Source organism: Drosophila bipectinata, chromosome 2R (assembly GCF_030179905.1).
Source record: "Drosophila bipectinata strain 14024-0381.07 chromosome 2R, DbipHiC1v2, whole genome shotgun sequence".
Lineage (NCBI taxonomy): Eukaryota > Metazoa > Arthropoda > Insecta > Diptera > Drosophilidae > Drosophila > Drosophila bipectinata.
The window spans coordinates 24,320,127-24,335,693 of NC_091737.1; the positions used below are offsets into that span (position 1 = coordinate 24,320,127).

General features: G+C 47.9%; 1 protein-coding gene across 24 annotated transcripts in view; it reads left to right on the forward strand.

Annotated features, from left to right (window-relative positions):
• CAP (Cbl-associated protein) overlaps positions 1-15,567 on the forward strand; it is a 36,802-nt gene that overhangs the window by 15,430 nt on the left and 5,805 nt on the right. For 6 of the 24 annotated variants that reach the window (XM_017231613.3, XM_070278633.1, XM_043210383.2 and 3 more), the window contains 5 exons: positions 9,726-9,882; positions 9,943-10,063; positions 10,415-10,447; positions 10,858-10,910; positions 10,966-11,144. In XM_017231613.3, the coding sequence (XP_017087102.2) occupies positions 9,726-9,882; positions 9,943-10,063; positions 10,415-10,447; positions 10,858-10,910; positions 10,966-11,144 (543 nt within the window). Of the gene's footprint in view, positions 1-546; positions 831-2,103; positions 2,305-3,052; positions 3,239-3,433; positions 3,509-6,400; positions 6,544-7,831; positions 8,213-8,471; positions 8,571-8,759; positions 8,900-8,997; positions 9,071-9,256; positions 9,290-9,488; positions 9,638-9,725; positions 9,883-9,942; positions 10,064-10,414; positions 10,448-10,857; positions 10,911-10,965; positions 11,145-11,521; positions 15,434-15,567 lie in introns of those variants that run through there. The other 18 variants (XM_070278636.1, XM_070278639.1, XM_070278628.1 and 15 more) reach the window with 13 other exon arrangements.

Here is a 15,567-nt window from a genome sequence, read left to right on the forward strand (position 1 = left end):
ATTCCGGTTGTGGTTCACCAACGGCAAAAGGTTCCTCTACCCCCATGTATCCCACGCCCACTCCCACACCCAGTACCCCATCCTCTCCAGCAGCCAATGCACTCCCAGTACCACCCCCCGAATCGAATTCATCCAGTACCGCCGGCGGGATCTTGGGCACCGCCTTGCTGGTGGGTCTGTCCTTGCTGACCGCCTGGAACAAGTTCAGTTAGTTCATTCACCCACTCACCCCCGATTTCCAACTTGATCCATTTGAGTTTATCCAAAAGAGAAGCATCTCAAACGAGAATATTTGTATATATCCGAAATATTCGATTTGTTATTATCAAGTTGAAAATATTTTGTTTGCCTTTCTGTACATCGGTGTCGGCCCATCTCACCCACCCGCACTCCCACACACCATACCCACCATATCCACACAGTAGCTACTTGGTGTTGTCCAAACTTTCTGTCTCTTTCTTTAGTCAATTCTCTATCTCTCTCTCTTTGTATTTCGTTTCGTCTACTCATTGTGCGCGATATACTCCTACTCCTACTCAAATACAGACGAGGCCACAGAAACCACAGACAGGAGCAGCACGATCCACCATATAGATAGACAGGAGAGCCAGGAGAGCTCCTCCAGCTCCGGCTCCAGAGCCAGCAAATTCGGCGGCCATTGGGAAGATTTCTTCGCCGGCTCGCCCTTCCGATCGAAAATCTTCGAAGAATTCGACAAGTACTGGCGAAACTTTGAGCACTCCGCCTCGAACACATTCTAGAAAACAAGAGAAATCCTTTGAATCGACAGCTGAACCACAAACCGAATGCTTTAAATACCAATGCCCCCCCCCCCTAAAAAACAAAGTCAGCTGCATGCAGCCACCCCCTAAACCCCACGCCCCAAAACCCCAATATGCTCATTATAAATATTGAAATAAAACTTAGAGATTTTGTCGAAATTGCGTTTGTGAAACTTTGTTAAATGTTTGAAAACATTGAAATTAATAATATTAGAAATAAAACCAAAAAAAGAAACGAAAATTATATATCTTAGTGTTGTTTAATGTTTAATAAACGAAATTATTTCATTAACCAAAAGTTGTTTATTTGATTCGAGAATATGTACCTATATATTCGTTGCATTCATTGTATATTCTGCATGATGTTTCCTTTTAGTTTTGTGATGTGTCCTTAAAGAGAGAGACTATAAGCTGCTTGAGAATATAAACTAATCCGTATATATAGTGTATATAATGTAAAGATATTGATGGGAGGTATGAAATAATAATGGGAAGTGGGGGCGCTAAACTATGTAGATCTTTAAATATTTAAATAAAAACCTTTAATCCACTTAAATCAAACAAATAATGGCTTTGAATTACCTTTTTATGACCCCCATTTCTTAATATTAAAACCAAACAAAGCCACCCATTCAGTACCTAACGTCAATATCTCATTATTCTGACTTTAAGAAGGCAATGCTACCGCTTGGCTTTAGCTTTTCCTCGAGCCATCTTTGTAAATCGGCTTAGCCCGAGTGCGCCTCGTTCTCCACCCATCCCAGTTGCACCCCAGAGATCCATCGGCTTATCTGCCGCTTAAGAATCGCAATCAAGAAAAGTAAAGACAAAGTCGAGTGACTCGCTGGGCAGAAGCGAAATTGCGATTAAGCGGAAATTTTAAATTAATTCCATTCAATTGCATGGACACAAAGTGCAGTCCGACAGACGGTTCGTTTGTTTAAATGGGAATTACGAAATCGGGGGCAATTGAGCTAGAATGTCTACACAGAGAATAAGATCGTAATCGACTTGAAGTCAATTCTTGGCTTTACTATCTATATGTGTCATCTTATAAGTTCTAGCTTTCTATGCTTTTATTAGAAGAGATTTTTAGAAGTTACCCACCGAGTTTCGAAAGACTGTTTATGAAAAAAGTGAAGAATTCTAAAAATATTGAACAAAAGGCTTAATATTTGTTTCGAAAATTCCACCTAACATGTCTCTAAATCGCCTAATGTTTCTCTCTGTGTATGTTATATGCATGGAAAACGCGAAAAAATGGGGTCCACAGGCTAAGGAGGCTGGAAAAGTGAAATTCTAACCGCATGCTATCGTTCAGACAGAGGAACTTCATCCGAGCCAGCAACCCCCGGGGCCATGGGTGTCCGGCTGCGACCACGCCCACCCAAGCAGACGCGATTCCTGCTCAACGCCCAGCAGCTGCAGCAGCAGCGCCAGCGACGCAGCTGGTCCGAGAGCGATCTGCTCAAGGAGATCGACAGCGAACTGCAGCTGGCCAAGGGCTTTCTCTACGCCAATGGTGTGTCAGAAACCCCCATATCCCCAACCTCCCCATTCCTTGTGTGTCGCCTTGTGTCTCTAATTGTCTAACCCAGATAACCCCTCAGATCATAGACCAATCGGATACGTCTCGAGGTCAATTCGATCACGATTGGTGATGGTTTTGATCATGAAATAATTACGATAAAGATCCATTTAAAAAGAGTTGTTAAAATTTGCTTAAAATCAGATTAAGTCCAATGTGTGCTCGTCTAATTATGTTAAGTTTATTTTTAGTCCGCCCACTTTGTACATAACGCATTTCAATGGGCCGCCTGAAAGTAGGCAGCACTTGTTCTGTTTTATGTTTCAGCAAATTACGTATACGACGTGAAGGCTTCTACTTGGTCACTTGCTTGTATCGCTATTTTCTCAAATGTATTTATGTTGGTCTGCATTGTGTACAAAATTTATGACCCACTTGAGTCAAAGTTCTCCGCTTTTCACTCCCTTACGATCGCACCACTCTCTGCTGGCACTCTCAGGGCTTCCTCTCGGGTCTCTGTTTACGAAAGCATTTTCCACACGAAAAAAAAAGAACCTGTTGTTTATACTAGCTGGCCGAAATACGTACATATTCGAATTTTTCATCTGATTGTGAGTAGGAGAACGTTCAACAAATTTGTTGTCTCGACGCTGAGAACTTTCGGCTGGGATTTCAGATTTTTTTTGGATCTCTAGAGTCTATAAGGCGCGACGAGAAGCAAAATCCAAGCAACCTGCCCGAAAATGAAAACCGTTTCGTAGTCGTCGTCGTGTTAAAGTCGTGCGAGCAACGCCAAGGCGCGTCAGCAGGCGAGAAAAGCGAAAAGGAAAATCGAGAAAATAGTCCAAAGTCGGAAATTAGAAATTAGAAAAAATCTGAAAAAAAACGAAGTCGGCGCTAATATTTCCACAGCAAAATATGGGGCAGGGTTAGTTGAGTGTTTTGTATTCGAAAATTTTGTGTTTTTGTGTGTTTCTTGTTGGCGGATGCCATGTGAATGATATACAAAAGATGCAAACCGCCATTGCATTCGAAATCAAGTGAACTTCAGTGCATTCCAGAATATAATTCTCAAACAAGTCTAAAATTTTGCAAATCAAATGCAAATCTCTGATTTTTTCAGAGCACACACAGAACACGGGCGGCAATGCTACGACTTTTGCACCGAAATTCAAGGCGCGCGCGCCCCCAGGCTCAGGTAAATGGAAGTGTATCCAACGGATGCACCCATCCGTCACAAGTGTGACAAATGGCAAACATGACGTTTTCAGGAGGCTGTCTTTTGATGATTCGTCGCAGCCTGACGAATCGCATAAGGTTGAATGAGTGAAACTTTCAGCACCTTTTTTTCCCCCGACATCCGACAACCGTCAACTTTCCACCTTTCGACTTGGCCGTTTCCAAATTTATTGCTCATATTTATAGATCATCGTTTTTTTGGTGTTGGCTCGTTTGCAGACTGAACTTGATTCGGTTTTTGGCAGATTGGCGATTGTTTATTTTAAATATTTCACATTAGTTCCCTGTTAATTGTGCACACACACACACATCGTCCAAAGAAAAGTTTCCACATGATTTAGGAGATGGGTGCTCTTTTTCTTTTTGGAAAATCCAAAACTGGAAAATGAGGTGCGCCACTGCTCTAAATATACAGTATGACGTAAAATTCTACAGCGAGAATATACGAATTATTTATTACAATATTTGCAATGTTCCCAATTGTTGTTCTCCGTCCAGCAGCCGTTGTTGTTTTAGCCGCCCACACGGATGCCGCCTTTACAGTATCCCATTAAAATGCCAGCTAAATAAAATCAACACGGGGTACTCTACCATGTCGCCATCACGATCCATTTGATCTTTCATGCTAGTTCTCCTGCCAAAGTCCAAGACTTTCCATTCACTAGAATCTCTTGGCCATAAACCCCCTTCAGGACTGACGGGGGCGTGGGCAAATCCATCAAAACTTTGTTCCTTGATTGGCGTCATCTGATGGTATTATCTATGCTCTGGGCTTTTCGATTTTCATCTTGTTTATTTAGAGCATTAATTTGTATGTTGTTATTTTTAAAATTTCCTTCCTCCGTGTTTCGGTTTTTTGTTGTTTCTATTTCAGAAATTCAGCGTTTTTTTCGCTCATGCCAAAGAATGGAAAATATAAATTTGAAGACTTTTAGTGAGTGAAAATAATTTATAGTTAGGTATAAATTCAGTTGAACTTGAACGAACAGATTCCCTCGGAATAGCGATTTAATTTTGCTTCATGACGTTGCCATTGGGATTATCAATCTGTTGAGCAGCGATCTTAATAATAGCGATTGGATAAGAATTTGGCATCAACATGGATCCACTGCTAGATGAAGAATGGGATATAAATACTGGGGAATTTATTACAGGTGGAAATCAAAGAAAATTTTACTTTGAAGATGATGTTGTTTTGTGTGGGTTGGGTATTTAGGTACTAAGACTAAGTAAATATATTTTTTTAATGGCCCTAACTAGCTTTCTAAACAACATAAATGAGATCCCTTTCATCCGATGCCTTCCATCTATGAAAGTTCCAATCAGTTCCGGTTGAACCACAAGTATGCTGCACTCCATAAATAACCCCAACTGGATAAGTCTCCCACTCCCCAAAGCACCTACGAACTCCCCCCAAATTCCCCATAAATCAGCTCAGGAAATGCTCTTAATTTGCCAGAGTTGGGGCGCACCCATTTTCATTCCCATTTCCCATTGACAGGTCGGAACTCCGGAGTCCGCATCCGAACTCCCGTTCCCAATCGGCGACAGGTTACTCTGATGGGCCGCTTTCCCCTTTCTCCACACACACTTTCCCCTTGAACACAACTACACACACCTATTTTTGTGTGAATTTTACAAGGCCGCAATGAGCTATTGGTTCCGCTATTGGAAAAACATTTTAAAAACTATCCCGAGTTAAAATTAAATGGTTCCCTCATTGCAGGTTAGAGCTCTTCCAATTACACAGAAAGAAATGTGTAAAGCTTAATGAGTTTTAAAAGTAAAATTTCTATAGAAAGAACTACGATAGGGTCTAGTAATACTAGAATTCTGTTTGTACGCATGGTACCTTAATAGAAATCTTCCTAGAAAAAGCCATTTTAAGTGATATAATATAATATACATAGTATACAGTACTATATATATTTCTATAATATAATGTAATATACTATGTAATTCTAAGTTTCTTAATGTGTATAGTTTGCTTTTTTCAGAATTTTCTTGTTCGCAAATCGATAAATTTGAAAATGAATCGCTCTGAGGAACGAAATTCGAAATGCGGCTTCTGCTGCTCGACTGCGGACACTCCTTTTGCGGGTGTGTCTCTGGGTAGTCACCGCAGTAGTATTGGTAGTAGTATAAGTAGTATCTATGGCAGTGTCGCACTCAAGTGCCACTATTAACATTTTTTATCCAAGCGAATTTTCGAATTTTCCGTTTGATTTGTTCTAAAGTCAGCAGCAGTGGCAGTGGCCACCGGAAGTGCCAAGCCAAGTCAAGCCAAACCAAACAAATCGAATTGGCTTTTGTGTTTTGTTTGGCTTTTGTGTGTGTTTTTGGCCTGTTTTTGTTTTGTGGATTTGGCTTTGCCAAGAAGAGTTGGGCTTTATTTTGTTTTGTTCAGTTGTTTTCGGGTGACTTTTTATTGTTGTTTAAATGCTGGTTCACTGTACTCCGGCGCACACATTTCCATTTCCGTTCCATTTCGCATTGCACGCATAATTGGCGTTCCGGGGTGAAAACGAAGATCCCTCGATCTATTCGTGGTACCCCTCGTTGCTCCGGTTGATCGAGCACTACTGTTACTGCTCCCACATTTGAGTGCCCGCCGAGTAATTGATCTTCTATTCGCGAAGGGGGGACACACACGGACTAGCTGGCTGGCTGGCTGGCTGACTGAAGGAGGAGCAGCCAACTAGATGGGTGTGTTCGCTAGCCGGTTGCTTGTGATTTGGCCTTTTGTTTCTCCCCTGCCCATTACCCATACCCATACCCATTCCCGTTCCGAATCTGAATCCGATTCGGAATCCATCCCCATTCCTGGGCTTTGCTCGACGGTGGCGAGTCACGCAAAATTTAGTTCGCCTCGAGCCGTGCGCGGAGTCAGCAACTCAATCAGCGAAACGCTCTCCAAATCGTTATCCGTATCTGTATCCGTATCCGTATCGGTATCTGTATCTGATCTGTATCTGATCCGAGTGCATCTGCTAGGTAAATCCATCAGATAAATAGAAAGCGATTAGCGCGTGTGACTCAGAGGATGTCCATCTGTGTGTGCGCGATTTTGATTGACTTTTGCAAGGAGAAGTCTCCTTTTGATTCGATTGTATAATTCAATTAAGTGCTGATTGAATAAAGACGTCAGCGCGCCCACATACGAGAGACCAGCATCACCACCCCCACTGTCCCCCCTGCTAACCCAGCACCCCACCTCTAACCCGCCACTGAAGGAAAGCCAACCGCTGGCGAAATCAGAGGCAAGACCGCTGCTCCTCGTCCGAATACGTGTCAATGTCTCGAAGGCAGTGCGCCTAGGGCAGATCTATCTGTATCTGTGTACCTCTGACTGTATCTGTATCTGAATCTGTATCTGTTTCTCGACGTGTTTGTTTGTGGTTTTTGTTTTTTTTACAGGTGGCAAATAAATCTGTAGAATGAAAGATTTTGGCTAGACCCAATGCAAAACCTGCACAGAGATTGGGTGGGTTACTTGACAAGTTATGGAATTAAGGAAGCAATTTATATTCATCAAGGAATAAGAATTGAAGAGAGTGTTCTTGGTTTAAAGTGGGTTAATAGAACATCTCTAGATAATCTTTATAAAGTGTGGGGCTTTAGATCTAAAAAGATACAAATTAGGTTTGATTTAAAAGGCCTTTCAAAAGGTATATAGTTTCTCACAGTACCTCTTTTATAAGAACTCATTAATAAATGTATTCCTGTCCAGATAATTATAATAGCACACCTCGTTTAGTTCTTTAACGGTACGGGAATATAAAATTATATCTCTTGGTCTATCTTGGTCTGTATTTGTGTATTTTGTGAATGCTAAACATGCGCCAAATGCGATGACTCATCCCGGGCCTTTTCCCCACACTCCCCACCTCTCTGAATGTGTGTGTGAGTGTGTGTGTTGGCCGAATTTTGAATGGCTGCCAAATGGCGGCTTCCTTGGTCGCAGTCGTATTAATTATTGCTGTTCTACGTCGCTATGTTTGTTTGTCAATTTGTCTTTCGGTCGGTTTGTTGACTGCCGAGCGCTATTTTCGAAGAGAATGTATCGAAACGGCGACCGCAGATTGAGGCGCCCATTGGGCATAAATTTGTTGACAAGTGTAAATGTCGCGGCTAGAAACTCAATCTCTGAACTCACGGCGCCCCTGAAAATGTCATATGCCACCACGAAAACGAAATAAGAAAAATATGTATGAAAATAAATGAAATATCAACGACACCCGCCCACATCCCACATGGTCTCATCCCTTGAAACTTTCGACAGGCGTGTGGACACCTTACGGATCCAGCAACGAACTAAATCAATCGGGCGCCCCCTCGGCCACGCCTCCACCCCCGCCGCTACCCGCACAGCCCGTGTGGACGCCGCAGCCGTCGCCGGCGCTGAGCGGCCGGAAGGAGTTCCGTCCGGTCCACTTCGAGTCCCCCACCCTGCCACGCCGCTATACGGCCCTGCAACACCAGCAGCAGCAGCAGCAGACAACGACGACACCACCGTGGTCCTACACCAACGGAGAGGCGCCACCACCGCCCGCACCACCGTCCCTCAACTCCGTCAATTCCAACTCGGACTACGCCGAAACCGATTGTTCCCTGCACTTTGGTCCTGTAGCCCCTAGTAGGAGTGTCTCCGACAAGATTCGAAGTACTATATCCTCTAAAGATCTCTACAAGATTCTTCTAACTTACCCCGCGACCCAAAACTCAAAGAAACAAACAGGTTCTATAGAAGTGCCCAATATTTGGGGAAAATTATTGAAAATAATAATTGTTATGTCCTATCTTTGAGTATCGGGTATCGCACAGTTGGCTTGATCCTTCTTTCTCTGATTCTCTTATTTCTCTGATTCCCATTTATTATTTTATTCCTCTTACGATTGGTTCTCGTCTATCCTTCCGAAAAGCATTTGAACGCTCCGCTTCCAATTCGGAACTGCAGAGGCCCTTCGTGCGGCGCCAGGCGTCCGACGTAGGTCGTCCCGCCTACAGGCCCAATGAAGTCAGTAAGTATAGCCGATAGCCGATGTTTGTTAGGGCAAGTGACCAGGTGAAGCGAGCTCACGTCGAGGCACAACACTGAATGTAGCCGTGATCTGTGTAACCCTATTTGTTTAACCCTGAAACCCGAAACCCAAAACAAACCCCCAAGGATTACCCAAAGCACTAACCCAAAATTCATCTGCGGTTTCCAGTATACAAAGTGAAGAGCGAGTATTTGAGCGAGCCGGAGACGGGCAACGATCGTCCCCGGAAAATGGCACAGTTAGGGCGAAGGCAGTACGATGGCATCGGTCCGGTGACCAACGATGGAATGCCCATCATTCTCAGATCGGTAAAGGAAACTCCATTTTACTTCAGGGGGTTTTAAAAGGGGGCTTCTTTTCCACGATTTGATACGAGTACTGTCCTTATCCTTATCCAACAAAACAGGAAGTCCAGGAGCCTCATCAGCATGAATGGTACAAGCGTCTGTATCAGACCATCCACAAGCAGAAGAACGGCGGTAAATGTCTCCCACTCTCACCCATCGGTCTGAAGCATTACGAACTCCCCAGAACACCCATCCCAACATCCCACCTCATTCCCCACAAACCCTTTAATGCTTCAGTCTGATATCCTGCTTATTATTTTGGTCTTTTCTCAAAAACAAACTCTCGTTTCTCACATTTCCATTCGCTTTCACCCCAAGATGATTTCGTGATTCGCTACAAGTGTCCCAGAGGTGATTCTTTGATCTTATAACTATGCTATACCCCGTAGTCTCCATCCTGTACCTCCTCGCTTTCGCCTGTACATATAGATAGAGTAGAGTGTTGGAATCTCTAAAAAATAGAGTGCAACACTGTTGATTGGGTTTTATTTTATTCCATGCATGCTGTATTATTTGATTCTACATCCGGTCTTTATCATGTTCCCGCGTCTAGCCCATTGACAATTCGGCAGCTTCTACTAAATTTCAAGACTAACCTACTTTAAGGCCTAACCCACCCACAACCCACCGCCAAACAATAACACACAAGCAAACAACGCTAGCCTAACATCATGCCCGCCAGTACACCAACCAAACAAAGTAATGACTGCGATTAGTAGAGCTTGATAAACTGCCTAATTGTCTGACTTGAACGACCATGTCTAATGAGTTCTCTTTATCCAATCAGCCCGTCCGTCGTACAAGAGCAACGGCTACGTCTCAGAGCCCGAACCCAACTACGACTCCGACTACTCGACTACGGTGAGGTACCGCACCCAGAATCCGCACCGCGTGCAGTCCGTCTCCTCGGCTGTCAATGTGCGAAACCTCAACCAGGACGAGAAGTCAGTAAATGCTACTTGGGCCTACTGATCCCTGGTTAACTGAAGCTTGATCTCTTGCAGGTTGTATGGTACTATGCCAAATCCTATAAAATCAGCACAGAACTCGTATAAAAATCAGCCAGGTCGCATTGAGGACTACACCACCGGTCATTCGTCAGTTTCCGAAAAGGAAAAGAAGGAGGTAAGTGCCCAGACTCATAGCAATACTCCCGCTACTTCACCAGTGTGACCGATTCTGTGTTTGCAACTTGAAAGAGATAGATTGGTCACACTGTTCATCACTGCTAGGATGTCCTAATCATCAACATTATGTTAATTCGCTGAAACCTCATAGAACCAAAGCTTTCGCAGCTAAACCTCACCTTAAAGTATAAAAAGCAATGGCCTAATACACCTACCATCCTCCACCACCGTCATTATAACGCCCCACATCCAAAATCGTGCACCACTGTCACCTCTCATGATACACATTCAATCATAAGATCGCGTAAAATGTATTAACTCACAGCAATTATTCTATTCACAATTCTAGTGGTGGGACGAAGTGATGGACATCTTTAACGGGGTATGATCTCTACTATATACTACTAGTTTTAGTCTTAGTTTATTTACCTTCCGATTGAGTTACTCTCGACTGAGTTTTCCGTTACCTAACGTGAATTAAACCTTTTCCAACTATCTGCTTACCGTTGTATCTTTCCCTGCCTACCATTCAAAAATGCCTTCAAAAATGCCTGATCCACATCCTTCGCAAAGTGGCTTAGGGAGCATACGCGCATTCCGCGTATTATCATAGAGTTTGTCGATGATTTCGACGGAATCGGAGTAAGTTTCCCCCGACAGAACACCCATCAGTCTGAGCGAGGCAGGAATCATTGCAAAAGGCACCAGAACTACTAATTAAAGCCACTGAATAAAATGTTAAAATAATTGTTGTATTTAGGAGTTAATTTACCTTTTCTTCGTTTTTGATAGAATCTTGAACAATCGAAGCTATCACCTTTGTACACCGAAGGTAACTTGTCCAGGTAAGTTCACAGGATCCATTGGGGTTTCTTTATTCTAATCCCTATATCATTCCAGAGCTCTGGCTAAGGAATCTGGCTATACCAGTGACTCGAACCTAGTCTTCCGCAAGAAGGAGCTTCCAGTGAGCAGTCCTTTGAGTCCCGTGGAACAAAGGCAGGCCTATAAGAGTCTCCAGGCAGGCGGAGAACCTCCACTGCTCGGCTTCCGCAAGCCAGCCCCCGAGAAGCCCCGTGGTGAGTTCACTTTCACTCTTAGTGTTCCAGGATAGTTGCCACTGTTGAGCAGTAATATCTAGAAATCTAATGACTAACTTAGTTGTAAGACGCTGGGCTATTCTACTCACTAATCCTGCAAACGGTGTTGGTTCCAAGGTCTCTATCTTTCCTACACTCAAGCTATCTAAAATGGTAAAATCTAGCCACTTGTTGCCCCAGTTTCGTTGCCTCTCACCCACCCTCTCTCACTGATCACACGAAGTTGTTTTTGTCCGCCCACAAGGATGTGGGTGCCACCCAAAGCACCACCGTTAACGGCACTGGCACAGGCACCTCTTAAAACCACGACCAGACGATGCCTAATCTCCAAAACGATTTATTGCCTTCCTCCAAAGAAATCGTGGAGGAGTTCGAATTCATACAGATCACTCCCACGCTCACAAAGATTCGAGTGAGCACCAAGGAGCTGGAAGAGGAAGAACCAGTAAAGCCCTCAGCCCCACCCCCACCACCGCCACCACCGCCGCCGCCACCACCTCCGACCCACACTCAAAGCTTGCCAGGAAGGAAAAGCCAGAAGCCGACGAAGATGTTCTCGCAGATTTCGAAGAATCTGCCCTCGTTTATACCGCTGAGCAAGAAGCAGCAGGCGCCGCAGGATGAGCCTCCGCCAAGGCCGCCCCACCGAAAGTCCAGCTGCACCAAGAGCACTGTCCGAGTGCTCAGTTCCGCCTCCAAGTCCAGGCACGAGCAGTGCTTCCAGCCGCCGAACGGCCCGGCTACTGGAGTGTCCACCATCACTCTGAGGAAAGTGGCCACCTCGAGCTGTTCCCGGCGGGAGCCCATCTGTCGCTCCAAGTCCGTCGGGGCTGTGTCCACGCTGCTGCAGACTCTCACGGCCACCAAGGAGACAAGGCTGACCCGCCGGGTGCAACAACAGCAGCAGCAGTCCCGCCTGAGGTCAGCCAGTCCCAGTCGTCGGCCTGCTCGCCTCCTGGCACTGCGTCAGTCCAGCCGCAGTCCTGTGGCCTTTGGCCGAAGCATCTCCAAGGAGCGGAGCTTTGCCGAAGAGAAGAAGCGCCTGGAGAATACCTTGCCAGCCAGCCGCACCAACTTCGAGGCCAGCACGAATATACTCCGGGATCCCTCGCTGAAATCTCCCCAAGAAGTGAAGGAGGCAGTGCGTTCCTATGCCACTTCGCGCAGCAAGTCGCTTCCGAGACTCCGTCCCACTGTCAGTACAGTGAGCACTACCACGCGACAGACCATGTGCTTCCCGCAAGTGCGGCCACAAACGTTGCTGGCTTGTGGAAGCCGCTCGCTGAAGAAGTCGTCTTCCAAGAACGCCAAGGGTCAGGCCAAAACCGGCTCCAATGACAGCCTGCCGCGCAGCAACTCCACCTTCTCCATTGACTCGATCGTGCACCAGGAGTACGTTCCCATTGCCCCGCCCAAGACCTATGTGGGTAAATCCAGGGGCACTGGGGGCTCCAAGGCTCTGGTGCCGCTTCAGAGCAGTCGCAGCGAAGGACACGTTCCCAGGAAGCGTCAGCAAGGGAAGTCAGCCACCAAGCCAGCACCACCACCACCACTTACGGTTCACTCGTACAGCGAGTCGGTGCGGGAGAAGACCAACTTCTGGAACGACTACAATGCCAAGCAGGCCATGTCCCTGCCGCAGGAGTACAAGTTCTGCTCAGAGGATGTCTGCGACTTCTCGGCTCCCCCGCCGCAGCCGTGCATCGAGGATCTGGTGTGGAAGTACGAGGGCAATGACCAGCACCGTCCTCCCAAGCAAGTGGCTGTGACGGACATTGCCCGTCCCCTGTCGCCGCAGCTGAGTCAGGAGCGCCGCTTCTCACCCACTCGGGAGGTGAGGGTGCCCCAAATCAACCGGGAGGTGCGCTCCCCATCGCGCCGTCGTATAGATAGCCTGCGGTCCAAGGAGAAGGATCAGTCCCTGGCCCGGGCTAGCAGCCTGAGCAGTGCCGACGACCGTGGCCGGAAGTCGACTCCAGCCCCCTCTCAGGGTCTCTATCTGTGCGGAGAACTGGCCCACAGCGCCACTTCCCTGACCCACCTGGAGCGCCACAGCCCCAGCTGCCGGTATCGCAACAACTGTGAGCGTTTCACCGAACTAAACCGATTCTACAGCACCCTGGAGCGAGTGGGGCAGCTGGAGAGGGCCACCTCCTCCAGCAGCTTCCATCCACTGCGCAAGGATGCCGAGCTCCTGGACTTCGATGAGTGGCGCAAGGTGAGGCTGCATGAACGAGCCGAGAAGGAGCTGCATTACCTGGTGGGCAAGCTGCAGGATGACCAGAAGCAAAGGGATCTTCACTTTCGGTCCAAGGACGTGGAAGCCATCAAGTGGCGCCAGGACGCAGATCAAGCCCTGTGCACCAAAAAGAAATCCGTTGAGGATCTGCGGGACAACTTCGAGCAGTTGAACTTGCTCCGGCAGCAACAGCAGTTCGAATCCGAGCCCGTTCATCGCCACTGGAGGCGCAACACGGTGGCCGACCTGGCCAGTAGTCTGGAGCACCGCGTGGAGGTAGAACCCGAAATGGATCGCCATTTGGACAACGACCTAGTAAGCACCTTGTCCAAGGATCAGATCAAGAAGATCACCCAGCAACTAAACGAGATTTACTCCGGCAACCGCCAGATTCCCGCCGTCGAGGAGCAGTACGTGGTCACTGTGGAGAAGGGTACTCGCCCAAATGGCCTAAAAGTCCGCTGCAACTCGAGCATCTCCAAGGACCAGCTCCTCGGATCGGTTCAGCGTAAGAGGGAGGAACAGCAAGTCAACCAGACGCTGCCCCGTGCCACCCGGAGTCAGTCGCCTGTGGTGGTGGCCAGGGAGACTCGTGGCGCCATTGCGGCCAAGAACGCGGAGTTGACACTCACGAAGCCGCCAGAAGTGCCTCCCCGGCCAAAACCCACGCCCAGCCAGGAGGTGAAAGCCAAGCCGCCACCCAAGGAAGAAGCCAAAGAGGATTCTCGTGAGGCCACGGAAAACATCAACCAGAAGATACAGTATTTCGAGGATCGCCAGTTCGATGAACCACCAAAGACCATTTACCACGCTCGCGAGGACTCCTCTCCGGACGAGGCGGAGGTCATGCGACTCATCGAGCACAACATGCAGGAGCGGCAGAGGGCTAAAGGACAGACCTGCCTGCAGCACCAGGAGCTGAGCAACTCTCTGACCGATCTTAGCGGGGTGTTCGGCGAACGACCTGCCGCCCGGGTAAATTTTCACTTGCACAGCCCACCCGAGCGCCCGCCCGACGATACGGAACTTATCAGCTTTGGGAACGGTTCTCCGGATCCCGCAGACGCCAGTCTTGAGCTCTACTCGGACTCGTACTACCGTTCGAGGAGCTTGTCGCCCCAAAGCCAGGTCTCCGCCTGCTCCAGCTCCTACTTGCAGAGGGTCTACACCGGGGAAGTGCGGAAAATGCGCCAGCACTTCGAGAGCATCCACCAGTCCGGCGAACAGTCCCGGGAGCAGTCCTCAGAACGGCGGGATTTTTTTGGGCTTAGCTCGCTGCGGAGGGCGCGCAGCGATCCCGAAGTGAATGCGGGATCCAAAGACGCCCCGGACACCGCTTCGGAGGCGGTGTCGAAGGTGCAGGCCACCGAGTCTGGTGGTGGTGTGCCCCGACTGACCCACAAGTTCGAGGTACGAGGCGCCACGCCATCGCCCGAGCGCGGAAGGCGGCGTCAGAGGAGCGCCCAGGATCGTCTGATGCCTCACATCGATATCATTAGCAAGACGGCGGCCTTGAAGCGGGAGCTCCTGCCTCGGAGCAGCCCCACCCGGAGCCTGAGCACCGGCAGCCAGTGTGTTGAGCGCTTGAGGATGCGCTACGAATCGCCGGAGCTGCAGACCCACAGCTACCTGTCCACCTCGCACCCGGACATGCGGGATGTGCACGTCATCTCGCCGCACCTGAGTGCCGACTGGGTGGCCCACCGCCACCCACAACCCTCGAAGCCCAAGCCTCAGCTGCCCAAAAAGCCCCAAAGGGAGGTGGTCCAAAGAGCCAGCTCCACCTCGCCGCCACGACCGGCCAGGTCGCAGAGCCACCGCCTCAGTTCCCGGCTCACCAGCTGCATGAAGGACATCTTCGCCAACCAGAAGTTCGATCCCAGCAAGCATCGTCCCAAGGCTCGGTACGTTCCTGACGAAGCGGAGACCAGCAAGAAGAAACCGGATGGTGCTGTCAAGGAAAAGAGCCAGCCCAATGGCAATGGCACCCTGGAACGTCTCAAGAAGACCATGGCAGTGACTTTTAAAGGTGACTAGAAACAAAAACCATAACTTTCAGATGAGACAGTGAGAGGGAGGATGATTAGGGGCATGAGGTAAGGGAACTGGGGCAACTCTTAAGTAATCCCTTAGCCATTTGCTTCGTTGGTCGCCTGAACTCGT